The sequence below is a fragment of the Phyllostomus discolor genome, chromosome 7 (genome assembly GCF_004126475.2).
Source record: "Phyllostomus discolor isolate MPI-MPIP mPhyDis1 chromosome 7, mPhyDis1.pri.v3, whole genome shotgun sequence".
NCBI classification, from domain to species: domain Eukaryota; kingdom Metazoa; phylum Chordata; class Mammalia; order Chiroptera; family Phyllostomidae; genus Phyllostomus; species Phyllostomus discolor.
This window is the reverse complement of record NC_040909.2, coordinates 42,446,576-42,459,409: the sequence shown is the minus strand read 5'-3', so window position 1 is coordinate 42,459,409 and position 12,834 is coordinate 42,446,576. Positions and strand designations below refer to the sequence as shown.

The 12,834-nt window shown below is 48.6% G+C and overlaps 1 protein-coding gene across 1 annotated transcript in view; it reads right to left on the bottom strand.

Moving 5' to 3' along the window:
* The window catches only part of SRGAP3 (SLIT-ROBO Rho GTPase activating protein 3), a 243,948-nt gene that overhangs the window by 35,074 nt on the left and 196,040 nt on the right, over positions 1 to 12,834 (bottom strand). The window contains 4 exon segments of the mRNA XM_028518183.2: positions 1,259 to 1,393; positions 6,735 to 6,812; positions 8,453 to 8,513; positions 9,590 to 9,620. Coding sequence (XP_028373984.1) covers positions 1,259 to 1,393; positions 6,735 to 6,812; positions 8,453 to 8,513; positions 9,590 to 9,620 — 305 coding nt within the window.

The window sequence follows — 12,834 nt, the reverse complement described above, 5'->3', positions numbered from 1 at the left end:
ACAAAAGTTCCTGAGACTGAATTCCATCTCTCCATGGAGAAGGGAGATTGGCCATGAGGTTTTCTCCTTGATGTAAATAATCACAGGGTTTGGGAAGGAACTGAGAAGGACGTTCTTTCTCACAGTACGACGATTTAGGCTGTGATTCAAGTCAGTCAATGTAATGAGCTTGTGCCTGAGGTCAACCACCTTGTCTGCTGAGGACCCTGCTCAGGAACTGGACTACTGGGGCTTCTGGAATCACTGGCTGAGCAGGTGACACGGGACGCAGATGAGGTTGAACCTTTGTGGTCCAGAATTTCTCAGGGGTGATTTGGAGCTTGGAGTGGGTCTGGAAAGATGAGCAGGAAGCGGTGTGAAGGGCAGAAGGGTGGAGACAGGGTCTCCCACACAAGGCGCAGGAGGGGGTTTGGCCTCCACAGGCTGCCACACGTCTGGGGCACTTTCTTGGCTGCAAATCTACTCAGAACATTGTGAGAAGTGTCCCTGCTGAAACTGGGGGCGGGATAGTTTTCTGTCAATCATATTAAAGAGTTTCCCAAAACACTAAAATGTTCATATTCTAAATTAAAAGTTAATTTAAATGTATTAACAAAAGGTTTCCTTGGATTTTGGCATCTGACAGGCAAGGCATCTTCACTCCAACCCCCTGGCCTGGGCTCCTGACTTCACCCACAGACGTTCCAGTCGAGGAGGACTCTGACGGCTAGAGGAAGCCCCTAATCAACTCATGTTCACCATTTTCCTTGTTTGTCATGTTGCTGACCTGACTCCCAAACCCTCCATGCCTCCCCATTACCCAAGGGGAAAATCTCTGGAATCCTTGCACGGCATTCACGGTCTTCCCTCTCTTGCTCCGTGCCCCCCTTCCAGCCTCTCACACCATGCTCTGGATGGGACGTCCTCCTGCTGGACCACTGGTCTTGTGTGTCCCCAACCCTCCCCAGGATCCCTGTGTCTGCCCCTCCTGAAGACTCTGCTCACGGATCACTCTCAGCTATGATTGAAGAAACTAAGTCTTCTTCTGTTCTTCTCTTCTGAACTTCTTCCATACCCAGGGGTGTACCATGCCCATTAACTCTCCCATTATAAACCATCTTGTTATTTCTATACCTAGGTTTTAAGTTCTATGAGGACAAGGGCCATACTGCTTCTTTCACAGTGTCCCTCCCATGTGCTTAGCACAGTGATGAGCTCACAGTGCAACTTCAACGAAGACTTGTCAAGGAAACTGTCATTCTGCCTGGGAAATACTTACTAATTGTAGATATCAAATCTTGAAACCTTTCCTTAGGAAAGAGTGGGTTTTCCAGTCCTCGGAAATACAGTTTTAAAACACCAGCGACTGAATTGATATCTCGTTCATTTTGATCATCCACAAGAGGGTCCTCACCTGTAAGGGAACAGGGGCAATGGGTCAGCGTGGGAAGGAGGCAGGGAACGTGCAGGTGGCAGAAGAGATGACCGAGGCCAGCCTGAACTGGAGGGGAGGCAGATGGGATGACCTCCTCCACACAGCAAGTTCAGAGTAACTGATTTTGTAAATGTTTAAGTCTATAGCAGTGTTGTAAACATAAAATAAAACCACCCGTCACCCTTCCCTTACACTCACTAACTCACACTCATCTTTGCCATATCTGCTTTCTCTCCACTGGGGCTGCACAGTTGATACAACTACCAGCAACACAGGAGAAAACTTCTTTTCCTCGGTCTTGCCCAAGGGATGTTGTCAAGCTTTTGGATTTTGGCCAGTAGGACAGGGCAAATGATCTCATGGGAGAGCAGGACTTTGCTGTTTTTAACTGCGGATGCTGAGCTGGTTCACCCCCAGGAGAGCTTCCACAGAGGAGGCGAGAGGAAACAGAGAGCAACGTGCCCCCTCCTTGGAGGTGCTGAGAGAAGTCTGCACAACGGCCTTCTCCTCCTCCCCCCAGAACAGCCAGGAGCACCCGGAGACTGGCAAGCAGTGAAGAGCACAGCTGGAAATTCACACTTAGCTCTCTTCACCCTGCCTCCGTAGGAGGAGAATGCGAGCCAGGGCCGCAGCTCAAATCAGAGAAAGCCCCTTTCTCTCCTGAACTAGGGCTGCGGCATACAGAGCCCGAGCCCAAGTCCCCCCACTGCCCTGTGGGCGGAGCACCCTTGTGCAGTGCCAACCTGAACAACCGTGAGTGGCAGCCAGACATGGGTGTTGCGCAGGCTGGTCTGTCAGATGTCCCGTGGGAAGAGAGAGAATGCTTCCCTGACAAGACTTTTTCATGGAGAAGGAGGAGAGGAAACATTAAAAAATCACGGCCTGCACTGCTATAGCACATTTACACGCGTGCTCTCCCGTGATCCTCACAGCAACACCAAGGAGGCGCGGTTCCAGCGCCGCCCTTCTCTCGGCGGGAAAGCTGAGGCCCCGACAAGAGCGACAACTTGCCCACATTCGTGTGGTCTGAAATAGAACAGGCAGCTCCCAGCTCTCGCAAATGCCTGGGAGATGGTCCTCCTTCTGCCTTTCCAATTCTGTCTGCCTGTTCGCCTGCCTCTTGTCTATCTTCCTCCCTTCCCCCTCCCACTCCTCCTTCCCTCCTTCCTCTAGAGCAGAATCCCAACCTTTTTTTTCTTTCCACATATAGAAGAAAGCTGTCTTCGTTGAACTAGGAGGAGAGATCCAAGGCCAATCCTCTCAACCTCCCTCTCTACCCCAGCCCTTGAGGCCACTCTGAAGGACCATACAAGCTCTAAACTCTGCACTGCACTATGTTAAGCCGTTTCCTTATTATTACCACACATTACTCTTGTGGGGGGGGGGGTCATGATGCAAAAGTACACAGATTTTGGTCTCCATATTAGCTCTCCTTGTTAATATGACTAACATATTGATATCACACACCACTCACTCTTGCTCTGCCTCTCAGAAGATACTCAGTCTGTAACATTCCTTCCTCCTAGCTTAGGCCTTTGGCTCTCTGCAAGACTAGTCAATTTTGGCTCTAGAAGTGAATGGAATTCCAGAGCTCAAGATGAACAGGATGGTTTATATGAATGATGGCTTCCTCCAGGAGGAGAATTAGAGCTAAAAGCCAGGGAAGTTGAGAGAAAGCTGTGTTCATACTTTGCCAGCAGATGTTCTGGGAGAGCTAGAATTGCTACCAGATGGCCTTGCCTACAGCTGACTTTCAGCCAGGTCACCTGGGCATTGCCGAAGACTTTAAGGGCTGTGCCCAGGGCAGATGTGAACAGACAGTGTGTGTTTAAGGCTCCAGGGGAACTTGCTGCTGGACGGGGCATGGCAGGAAGCATGCAGGTAGTATTTCTCACATGGGCAGTTCTCTGTGGCCACAGGTGCACGCAAGCCCCTCCTGAGGCCCCTCAATATAACAGTTCCCCCCATGTCTCCGGGTCACACCCCTCCTCCTAGGGCAAGAAATAGTTTCCGAGGGGCCAAGTTGAGGCTAGAATGTGTCAGATCCTAGAGGCTATGACTTTAGCCCCAATTCCAAACCCTGCTGTGATCTGAGCAGGGAGAAAGGGTCAGTGGGTCCCTTCCCAGCCGCCCTTTGCATAGGAGAGACCACTGGCAGTGCCCTCATCTTGACGCACAAAGAGGACATGGATTGGTTTGTGAAGGGAAACAGAGGTGGAAATCTGGCCTGGGAGGTACCAGCAAGCCACAGCTCTCTCCAAGGCACAGCTGCTGAGTCCTGCCTTTTCCCAGTGTTTCCTCCTTCATTTCACCAGAAGATTACAAGATCTCAAAACTTGAGGAGTGCATTTAAGATCTATTGGCAGCAATAATAATAATAATCCCAACTAAAACCCTGGTTGACTCATGTCAGAAGAAATAGAAAGTGGGTTTAGAACTAATAAGCAAAGAATGGCTTTCCAGAAGATTAAGGAAAAAAGACAGGTGCTTCTTTCAACAGTCTTGCAAGAAACATAGGCAAGAATTTCTGCTCCAGAGAAAGAAGGGTGCTAAGGTAGGAGAAAGACCCAACTATCTGAACAATAAGTAAACGTCAGGTGTCCTGCAGAGGGATTTGGGATTTGAATTTTAAAAATACAACAGAAAGAAAGGAAAAACACACAATGTACCAGTTTTGGAGAGAAAGTTCTGTCACATGTTATAGCATGAGGGATGTGAGGGGTGGGCAAGGAGAGAAATGCTGAGTCCTGTGCAAGCTCTGGTCACCTGGTTGTTGTTGGTGGTGGTGGTGGTGGGTGGGGGTGGGGGAGAAGTGGAGGAGATGTGGAGAAACACAGTGGGTTTTCAGGAGAGGCGGGAGGAGGCAAACCCAAGGACCAGCGGGGTAAGGAGCATAAGCCAGGACAGTTGGTTGGTGTATGTCAAGAAACAGAAAAGAGTAAATGAGAAATCTGGGCACTAGCCAGCCCCAGGAAGCCAGGAATGATTTTTCTTAAAAGAGACATACCAGGAACAATTCCTCTAAATTAAGCCATGCTTCATTGTAGGCTCAGGTGGAGCAGAAGGAACCGGCTGCTGAGAGAATGAGACTCACTTGCGAATGGTGGGGAGAGGGAAAGGAGCCAACTGTATATGTGACGCAAAGAAAAAGCAGAAAATATGTTTTTGCAGCTGGGATTTGTGTCAGGTGATCTCTGCCCAGCAGAGATCTAAGGTCTAAGGCTTGTTAGGAGGTGGTCTAAGGCTTGTTAGAAGGAGAGAATTCTTTTAAATTTCATATTACCCCTGCAAGGCACCCAAGCAAGTGACAGAAGGTGCTAAACTTAGAAGATCACATTCAAGAAAGAAAGCAGTGCTTCTGGGGCAGGGTTAGGGCCTGGTTGCCTGGAACAAGGTTACTTACAGGACAAAGGGAGTCAGGAAAATGCCAGGCTGAAGTGCTCACCAGTCTGGAGGCACCATGCAGTGAGTTCACCCATGTGAGACTCAAGGAATTCTGTATAATGGGATGAGCCCTGGAGGACAGGACCAGTAAAGGTTCCTGCCATGTCTCCATTCATTTACAATGAATGCAGGGCAGCAGGGGTGCTAAGGAGCTGGGGAAATGCAGAAACAAAGCTCTAGATTGGGCCATCCAGTGTTGTCAAGAGAAGCTCAGGGAATGATGAATGACACTTCCATCAGGGAAATACTTCTTCCTTTGTGGCCTTTGTACATGCTGTTCCCTGGGTGTGGAATCCCCCTTCCCTGGCTCTTACTCTTTAAGCTCTGCTTAGACATTTCCTTTCCCAGGAAACTTTCCTGGGCTTTACTATTTCTCTAAGCTCTGTCCAAGCAGGGCCTGCTACCCAGTGCTTACTCCATCATTGCACTGATCCTGCTGCCTGTGCTCTCCCCCTCTAGCAGTGACCGTCTTTTTGTTCCTATTTTATTTTCAGGCCCTGGTCTATTACCTAGCACAGGGTAGGGCTCAGGGCATGCTGGTTGAGTTGATGAATGAATGGATAAATAAAGAGTAGGAGTCTGGAACAGGGGAATTCTGGGGTTTTCTGGTTCTGAGTGCCCAAGATCCTGGAATGCACTCCAGAACTTAAGCTCCCCTGGGCCTAGGAGGCCACTGAGTGCCCTATCCACTCAAATCCTCTCTCTATACCTGGCTCCAAGTCAGAGTGCCTAGGGCCTCAGAGGTCTGTGCTGGGAGCGGTGGTGGTGACCACCTGGGGCTGACAGAATGCTTCCTCCACCCTGAGCTAGACCTCAGGATGGAACTGGGAGGTTAGGGAAGGGGCAAGTGTGCAGAGGAGGCAGCCCTTTCAGGAGAATCCCCATAATAACTAGGGAGAATTCTACAGCTGGAACCCCCGGGGAAGGCCTGTTCAGAGCACAGACAACAGGGACAAACCATACACATCCCAGGGCTGTTAGAACAATGGGTGAAAAAGTTCTTTGTAAACTGGGACATGATCTACTGCAGGGAAATGGGTTTGGGATTGGGGTCCTCAGACCAAACTTAATATCAAAACCATTCAGAGAAAAAAGTAATAAATGAGAGTTAAAAGGAGTAGACTGTGGAGATGTTATCCTTCCAAAATGCTGGTAAACTGGAAGCAAAGATATTATTTAGGATGCAAGATAAGCACCTAGTATAAAGGCAGAGGTGTATGAAGACCAGGGAGTCCTTACTTTGCATGGACACTGTCACTGGCCATCTGTCTGTCCCCATCAGGGATTCTGAGGCCAAGGGAGGCTGTACCAAATAAGCCATTTGTGCTCCTATTCTAGTGGTCACTTCGTTTCTAGTAAGCTTCTCTACCCTTGGTTAACCAAAGTGAGAACTAAGTGACCTCACTGGGGGTGGTCTCTTACTCCTAGCATACAGCTTTGCCAAAAGCACTACATAGAAAATTAAGAATTAGGATATTCGGAAAGCCACTCAGTATTATCAATATTCTTCCAACTTTTCTAAAACACAGCAGCCTTTGCAGACTTGCATAATCAGTCCAGAGTGCTTCACAAGGCCCTGTATCCTAGCAAACACCGCACAGCCTGCCAGAGTCACCCATGTGTGCTAGTCAGTGTTTAACAGCTAGCTCATTGGAAGGAAAAAAGAAAAACAAAAGATCTCAGCATTCACCAATTTCTGCAATGTAAATACTCCCACCATGGCTGATTTCAAGCTACCAAGGTGAAGTCGCTGAAGGCAAAGCTGGAAAGAGATGTCGATACGAGCCAGCCCAGCACACCACTGGCTCTAAGGCATGTGCTAGCCTCACCCTGGATCCCTCTGGCCACAAGCTTGCAATGGTCACTCTGCACCTACCTCTCTCAAAGGAATTTTTGATGTCATTAACCTCGACCTGAGATCCCGGCACTCTGAAGATCCCTTGCTGCTGGAGTCCTATAGGGAAAAATAAAGAAAGAGAAAAATGCCATGAGGCCTTGCGCTATCAGACCAGTGGGAACCTGATGACTGATGTCATTGCTTGTCTATTTCTCCCTTTATCAGACAGTCATTCTCAATGAAGGCCTCCTGGCAGAAGCCCAAAATGGCCTTTGCAATAAACTATGGCTGAACCAAAATACTCAGACACATCCGGCTTCGTATGTCTGTGTCTCTTGTCTAGACTTGGAGGAAAAGGCCATAAGAAGTTTATATCAAGACTGGATCTGTGGATACCTTCCAAGTTAATCAATAAGTCGGCTCAGGCAAATGACTGGTCAGTGCATGCTGCTACCGAGTTTACCAGCCGCACTGACACCAAGGACCTTCACCCGAGAGCACAAATGCCATCTGAGAGTAATGGCCATGGAGGTTTTGAACAAGAAGGATCAATCCCACTGCCTCACCCTGCCTTCCCCTGACACAGGAATTTTTCTCCCTTCAAGAAAAGCTAGAGTCTAAAGAACATGCTGACTTGTGATTGAGGAATGTAGGAGAGATTAAATTGTTAAAGAGAAATGATCTAATTTTCTTAAATTTTTACAAGGCCAGAACAAAGGAGACCCCGACACCTGACCTAACAGTAACAACATAACAGCATCCTCTAGGACTGAGGGAATTGAAGGGCCTCCATTCTCTGAAATGGGCAGTAGTCGGGGAGACTCTGATCCTTGCCCTGGGATTCCGTTTGTCCATATAAAACAACTCTCCACGTTATAATTTAGTAAAGTGTTTACTCTTAAAAGGCGGGCTTTCATCAAAGTTTGGTTTGTACATATCATGTGCTCAGTAGATGCTTATTTCTTTCATTAACCAATATTGACTTTCTGCACTGTGTCACTGGCCCATTCTTGTCGTCACACTGGCCGTGGTCCCATATGAAGCCTTTACACTTGCCCTTCTCTCCACCTGGGCTGCATGGCTGGCTCCCTCTACTCGCTAGACTCTTAAAGGGCCCTGGAGTCTTAATCAGCCCCTGGAGAGGTCTCTCCTTACCACCTTCATCAAGCCAGCCCCACCCCCTTCAGCCACTCTCTATTCCCTCTGCATTAGTTTTTTGGTAATATCAATACCTGACATCGCATTATTATTTCTCTGCTTTTTTATTTCCTTGCCCTTCCAATTGGTAATATAAACTACCTATGGCTGACAACTTACTAGTATCTTGCACAAGCCTGTACTCCCACCATTCAAACAGTGCCTGCTATGCACTCTGAAAAAATGCTTTTGGAGGAATAAGTACATGAGTTGATGGAAGTACAAGTTAAGTGCTGGGGATACCATCGCTAGCAAATCCCAGCTACTACATTTGGCCAACTGCATTCAGGGCTCAAAGCAGAGCTCTGGGTTGGGTGGGAGTGAGAAAGGAGCTAAAATGGTGCCCCCGTCCATGCCCTCCCTGCGCCTCCACTTTCCTAGTTCCTGAGTCCTCTCACCACTGCTCTCCTTCTCCCAACACACAAGGCTCAAAAGATAGCATTCAGAAGAGCATCAGTGACAGGAAGTCTTCCAGATGAGTTAGAATCTCGTTTCCTATGAGCACAGCCTGGCACCTGTTCTGGAGAGAGCTGAAAACACTGCCCCACAATTGAGCTTACCGTATAAATTGATGTATCGGATGCAGCTCTCAACTACAAGTGGTATAGCTTGTCCCGAATCCTTAAGGAAAAAAATGTGAGTTTTATTGGGCTCGGCAACCACCACAAGGAAACAGACATTACAAACACAGATTATAAACTCAAGCCAGAATATTAGTACCATCAGATTAGTAGGAAAACAAGCAAGAACTGCTAATCCTAAAGTCTCCACAAACAGTTAAAATACAAAGTCTTCAGTGATATGCAGAAAAAGGCATAGCTATGATAACTTTAAAGAAATGCTCTGTCTTCTTATTTGCTGGGAAAGAATCAGGGTTCAGGAGGCCTGACAGGAGGTTGGGAAGGAGGAGGACCCACTACACAGAGGGGTGAAGTCTGCCTCCTGCTCCACATTGCCCCACTCAACCCTATTCTCCCAGCGCTCAGGGACAGGAAAGCAGATCGAGGCCTCCTCCCAGGACCACAGTCCTGATGCCAGAATTAAGAAGAGCACGCTATGCAAGAAGCAAGGCTGACCCAGGGGTCCTTCTGAGCTCTGGGAAGGGAAGACCAGTTCTATTCAGTATGTTACACCCTAAGCATCCAGATACTTTGCTAAACAGTAAACATGTTATTTAAAAAGGTTCTAGAAACAGCTTATGTCAGCCCTCGGCCACTGAGTGGCCAACCTTAGTCAAGTTGGCTGAATAAGATGCAGTTCTGAGCACAGGCATCTGGCGTGTGAATGTATTTTCAACTACATCTTCCTGGGCTGGCCCACGGCCAACAAGGGCTGGGCAAGGGATAATACTCTTTTGGATTCTGCAATTGGTTGGCCTTTCGGCTATGTCAGATCACTAAAGAGCATAAAATATTCTTAAAACTTTCTTTAAAGGGGGTCACACTAAATCACGAGGCTCCTCAGAAGGTGAGGAAACAATAAGGCATACGCAATGTGCTTTTGTAAAGGGCATTTGGGGGCTTTTGTGGCTCCACCACACCCCACCTGTGAATTGTTTCCTTGATTAACTATGGTCAGGGAGAGAATAATAAAACAGACCCACAGGCAACGGGCAAGGTGGGCCCTGTTCTAGAAGTCAATATTAAAGAGAGGTTTCATCCAGCTGAACGAGGCTAACGGACCTTTCTAGTAAATACCTGGTTCCTGGTTCGAGCATTTCTTCTTCCTCTGATAACAAAAAATAAACAGGCAGCAGAGCAGGAAAAAAAGAAAAGATTATGCAGGAGTAAGATCAGTTAGAGTAGCAGATCCTTCAGAGTCCGTGAACGCCAAAATGCAATGGCAGCCAGCAAGGGTCCTGGGGAGACTGCCGGCCAGCCTGCCCGGGAGGGATTCCCTGAGACCCAGGGCCCCATGGGGGGTCTGGACCCTGCCCTAGCCAGCCTTCCAGTGTGGCTGCCTTGGACGCCAGGTGACGTAGGGGCCTCTTTGAGTCCTTGTCAAAGTGCAGGAGCGGTGTGCACTGAACACTTTCCTCATCACATACTGGCTTCTCCTCAACGCAGGGGCTCTTCACTCACCAGTGGGCAGGAGCCCACCTAAGACCCCTTGATGTGACCCCAGCTACCGACAGGAGAGACACATGTCTTCCTGTGTCTTCTGCAACACTGTCCCTTGAATCCAGCTCAGGAAACTCACTCTTGGTGAAAAGCTAATTTTACCATGTTTATCACGTGCCCTCTGGATAGGCCTCCAAGGGTTCTGCCTGATTTCAAATTCCAAACAGTTTCCCAGGCTTTCCTACCAAACAGCCTGGGGAGTTTCTCCTGGGTTTCCACACAGCTTTCCTCTCCTTCCCACCCTGGACCCTCACACTAGCGCTGAGAACACCTCAGGGAACCCAGAAGCTGAGAAAGGCCTGGGGGAGGGAGAGCAGCAGAGAGTGAGAACACCTTCAGGATATTGCCTTTGCTTTCACTGAAGTCACTGAAGCCACCGATTTCCAGGGGAGCACTGCCTGTTCTCTCTTCCTGTAGTGCAGCAGGCAGGGTGCTGCGTCTCTTCCAGGCTTCTGAGGAGGCTGAACTGGGAAACTGGAGGATGTGCACCTTCCTAGGTGGTGTCATCTGTCTAGTCGCCAGCATCTTGAAAACTGGAACTATCATGTATTAGCCAAACCTATCTGAATCTAGGATTAAGCCAGCAGCCTGGTCCCACAGGGCTCTATGAGCAATCTCCTAACAGCTAATGGCAACACTAAGAGCTAACACTTCCGCAGAGCTTACTACGTGCCAGGCGGTGTCCTAGAAACGTGGTGTCTCTCAGCTCATTGGTGCTGACAGTATCACACACTCAACAGGTAGGTAATTACTATTCTTATTTTATAGAGAGAAGGTGAGGACTCCTCCTCTGCCCAGGGGCAGACTTCCTAGGCTTCAAAATTTATAATAAAAATTGGGTTTCTATCTGAGAGGAGAAAAAGGTCAAGGATTTTGAAAAGGGTCAATTCAGGTAGGTCCCTAGAAATCTATTACATAATTCCAATGCATTTATCTGTCCTTCTTAACTTGGGGATGCTTCCTTGTTCCTCTAATCATGGAGTCCCAGTGATGTGGTTTTATTGGAAAACCTTTACAGGTTTGGCATTTCCAAGCAGGAGAGTCTAAGTCCATGCAGAATATTCTTCCAGATAGCTTGTGAATCATAAGAAAAAATAAAATTCTTTTCACAGAGGCTGAAGAATTGACCATATTATACTGCTTTTTCATTTTCTGGAAGTTAATAATCCTTGAGAGTAAGACCATGGTGCACGCAAACTTGTCTACATACTGCCTAGCTCACAGTAGGTGTGCAGAAGTTTGCTGAACTGCACAGAAGGTATGTGGCGTAAGCCCAGTGTAACTCGCAGAAGTGCACTCAGTTAACAAACATACCTCTTTTGTTTTCAGTCACACAGTCCCCTGAGGAGGCCATGCACTTATTCCAACAATGAGCCACAGCCCGGTGCTCTGGGGTGTCCCTCACTGTGGGCTCCTTTCAGAGCCGGTCCACCAGCCCCGTCCAGCACGTGCCTCTTGCCATTCTGTACCTCCAGCGCACTGCAAAGCTGAGCTTTGAAGGACCAGGGTGCTCATTCTAACACAAAGTGTGGCACCACTGACAAAGGCCATGCTACAAGCTCTAAGGAAGACTGGCTAACTGAAGCAACGGTGACAGTATGTATGTGGAATAAGAACGTAGCTGCCCACGGTGACTACCTCCGAGGGGCAAACTGCCATATGGTTGCAGGAGTTCTCATGTGTTTGTCAGGAGGAATGAAGTCAGATGACTAGACAGTCACTCATGTAATGTAGGAGCTGTCTGCTAAGAGATTGTTTCATTAAAACACCTAATTTTTCAATCCTGTCAGATAGGAGTTAGCCCCTTCCATTTGTTCTCACTGATCACCGATTTCCAAACAGCTGAGCAGATTAGAGAAGGCGTCCTGATCCTTCTCTGATCCTTCATTTTCTTCCTCCTTTCAGGGATGACTCTGCCCTACTCCCCTCTGCTTTATTCCTATTTTCCCTGTAGCGCCACCCTCCCTGCCCCCAACCCCAAGCCTCCTATGCCCTAGTGCTCATAGCTCTGCTTCTTTAAGTTCACACATGACGTGTTTCCTCGGGGATAATTCACCAAGCGCTCGTCTGAATCACCTCACACTTCCCGCTTTCTGTGTTGCAGTCCTCCTCACTGACACTATAAGCTCCTTGAGGTTGGGAAGGATAGCTTACACGCCTTTCAGGCCCTGCTCAGTTATGGAGAGTGGCTTTTCCAAGGTCCAGCATGAAGTCTTGGCAGAGAGAGGAGGAAGGCTGAAGAAAGAAGGACCCTTTGACACAGCCTCATGTTCCTGTAGCCTATGGGACGGAAAAGTGCTCACTCAAGGACACCTCTACATAGCACCTCTTTCCTGATTCATCCAGCAGCACCCCACCATTTGGGACCCTCCATGCCTCACTCCTCTGAGGTAACCTGAAGCAGCCCCCGCTGTTCCCCACTCGGGCAGCCTCAACTTGTGCCCCACTGCCCTCTCCCCAGAACTCAGCCCACGGGCAGAAACAGGCCTGAGAGCCAGGCACACTGCCCACCCCCACCCCCTCTGCAAGTCCTGTGTGTACCCTGAGGATGGAGGAGAGAGGGCAGGGCAGGAAACTATGACTACTACTCCAAAACTGGCAGCAAAGCCCAAGAGCCTTTATTTCCCCCAAGCGACACCAGTCTTCTTTTCTGCAGAAAGCATCTTCATTGGATGGTGGGGAGCTCTGGCAGGGACCTTCTCTCTTGCTCCCCTGACCGATGTGAAGAATGCACCCATCCTTGCTCAGTCACTCCCCAGCCTGCTGCCCTTTCCAACTCCATCACCACCTGCATTTTCCTGTGTCATTCCATCTGGGATGGC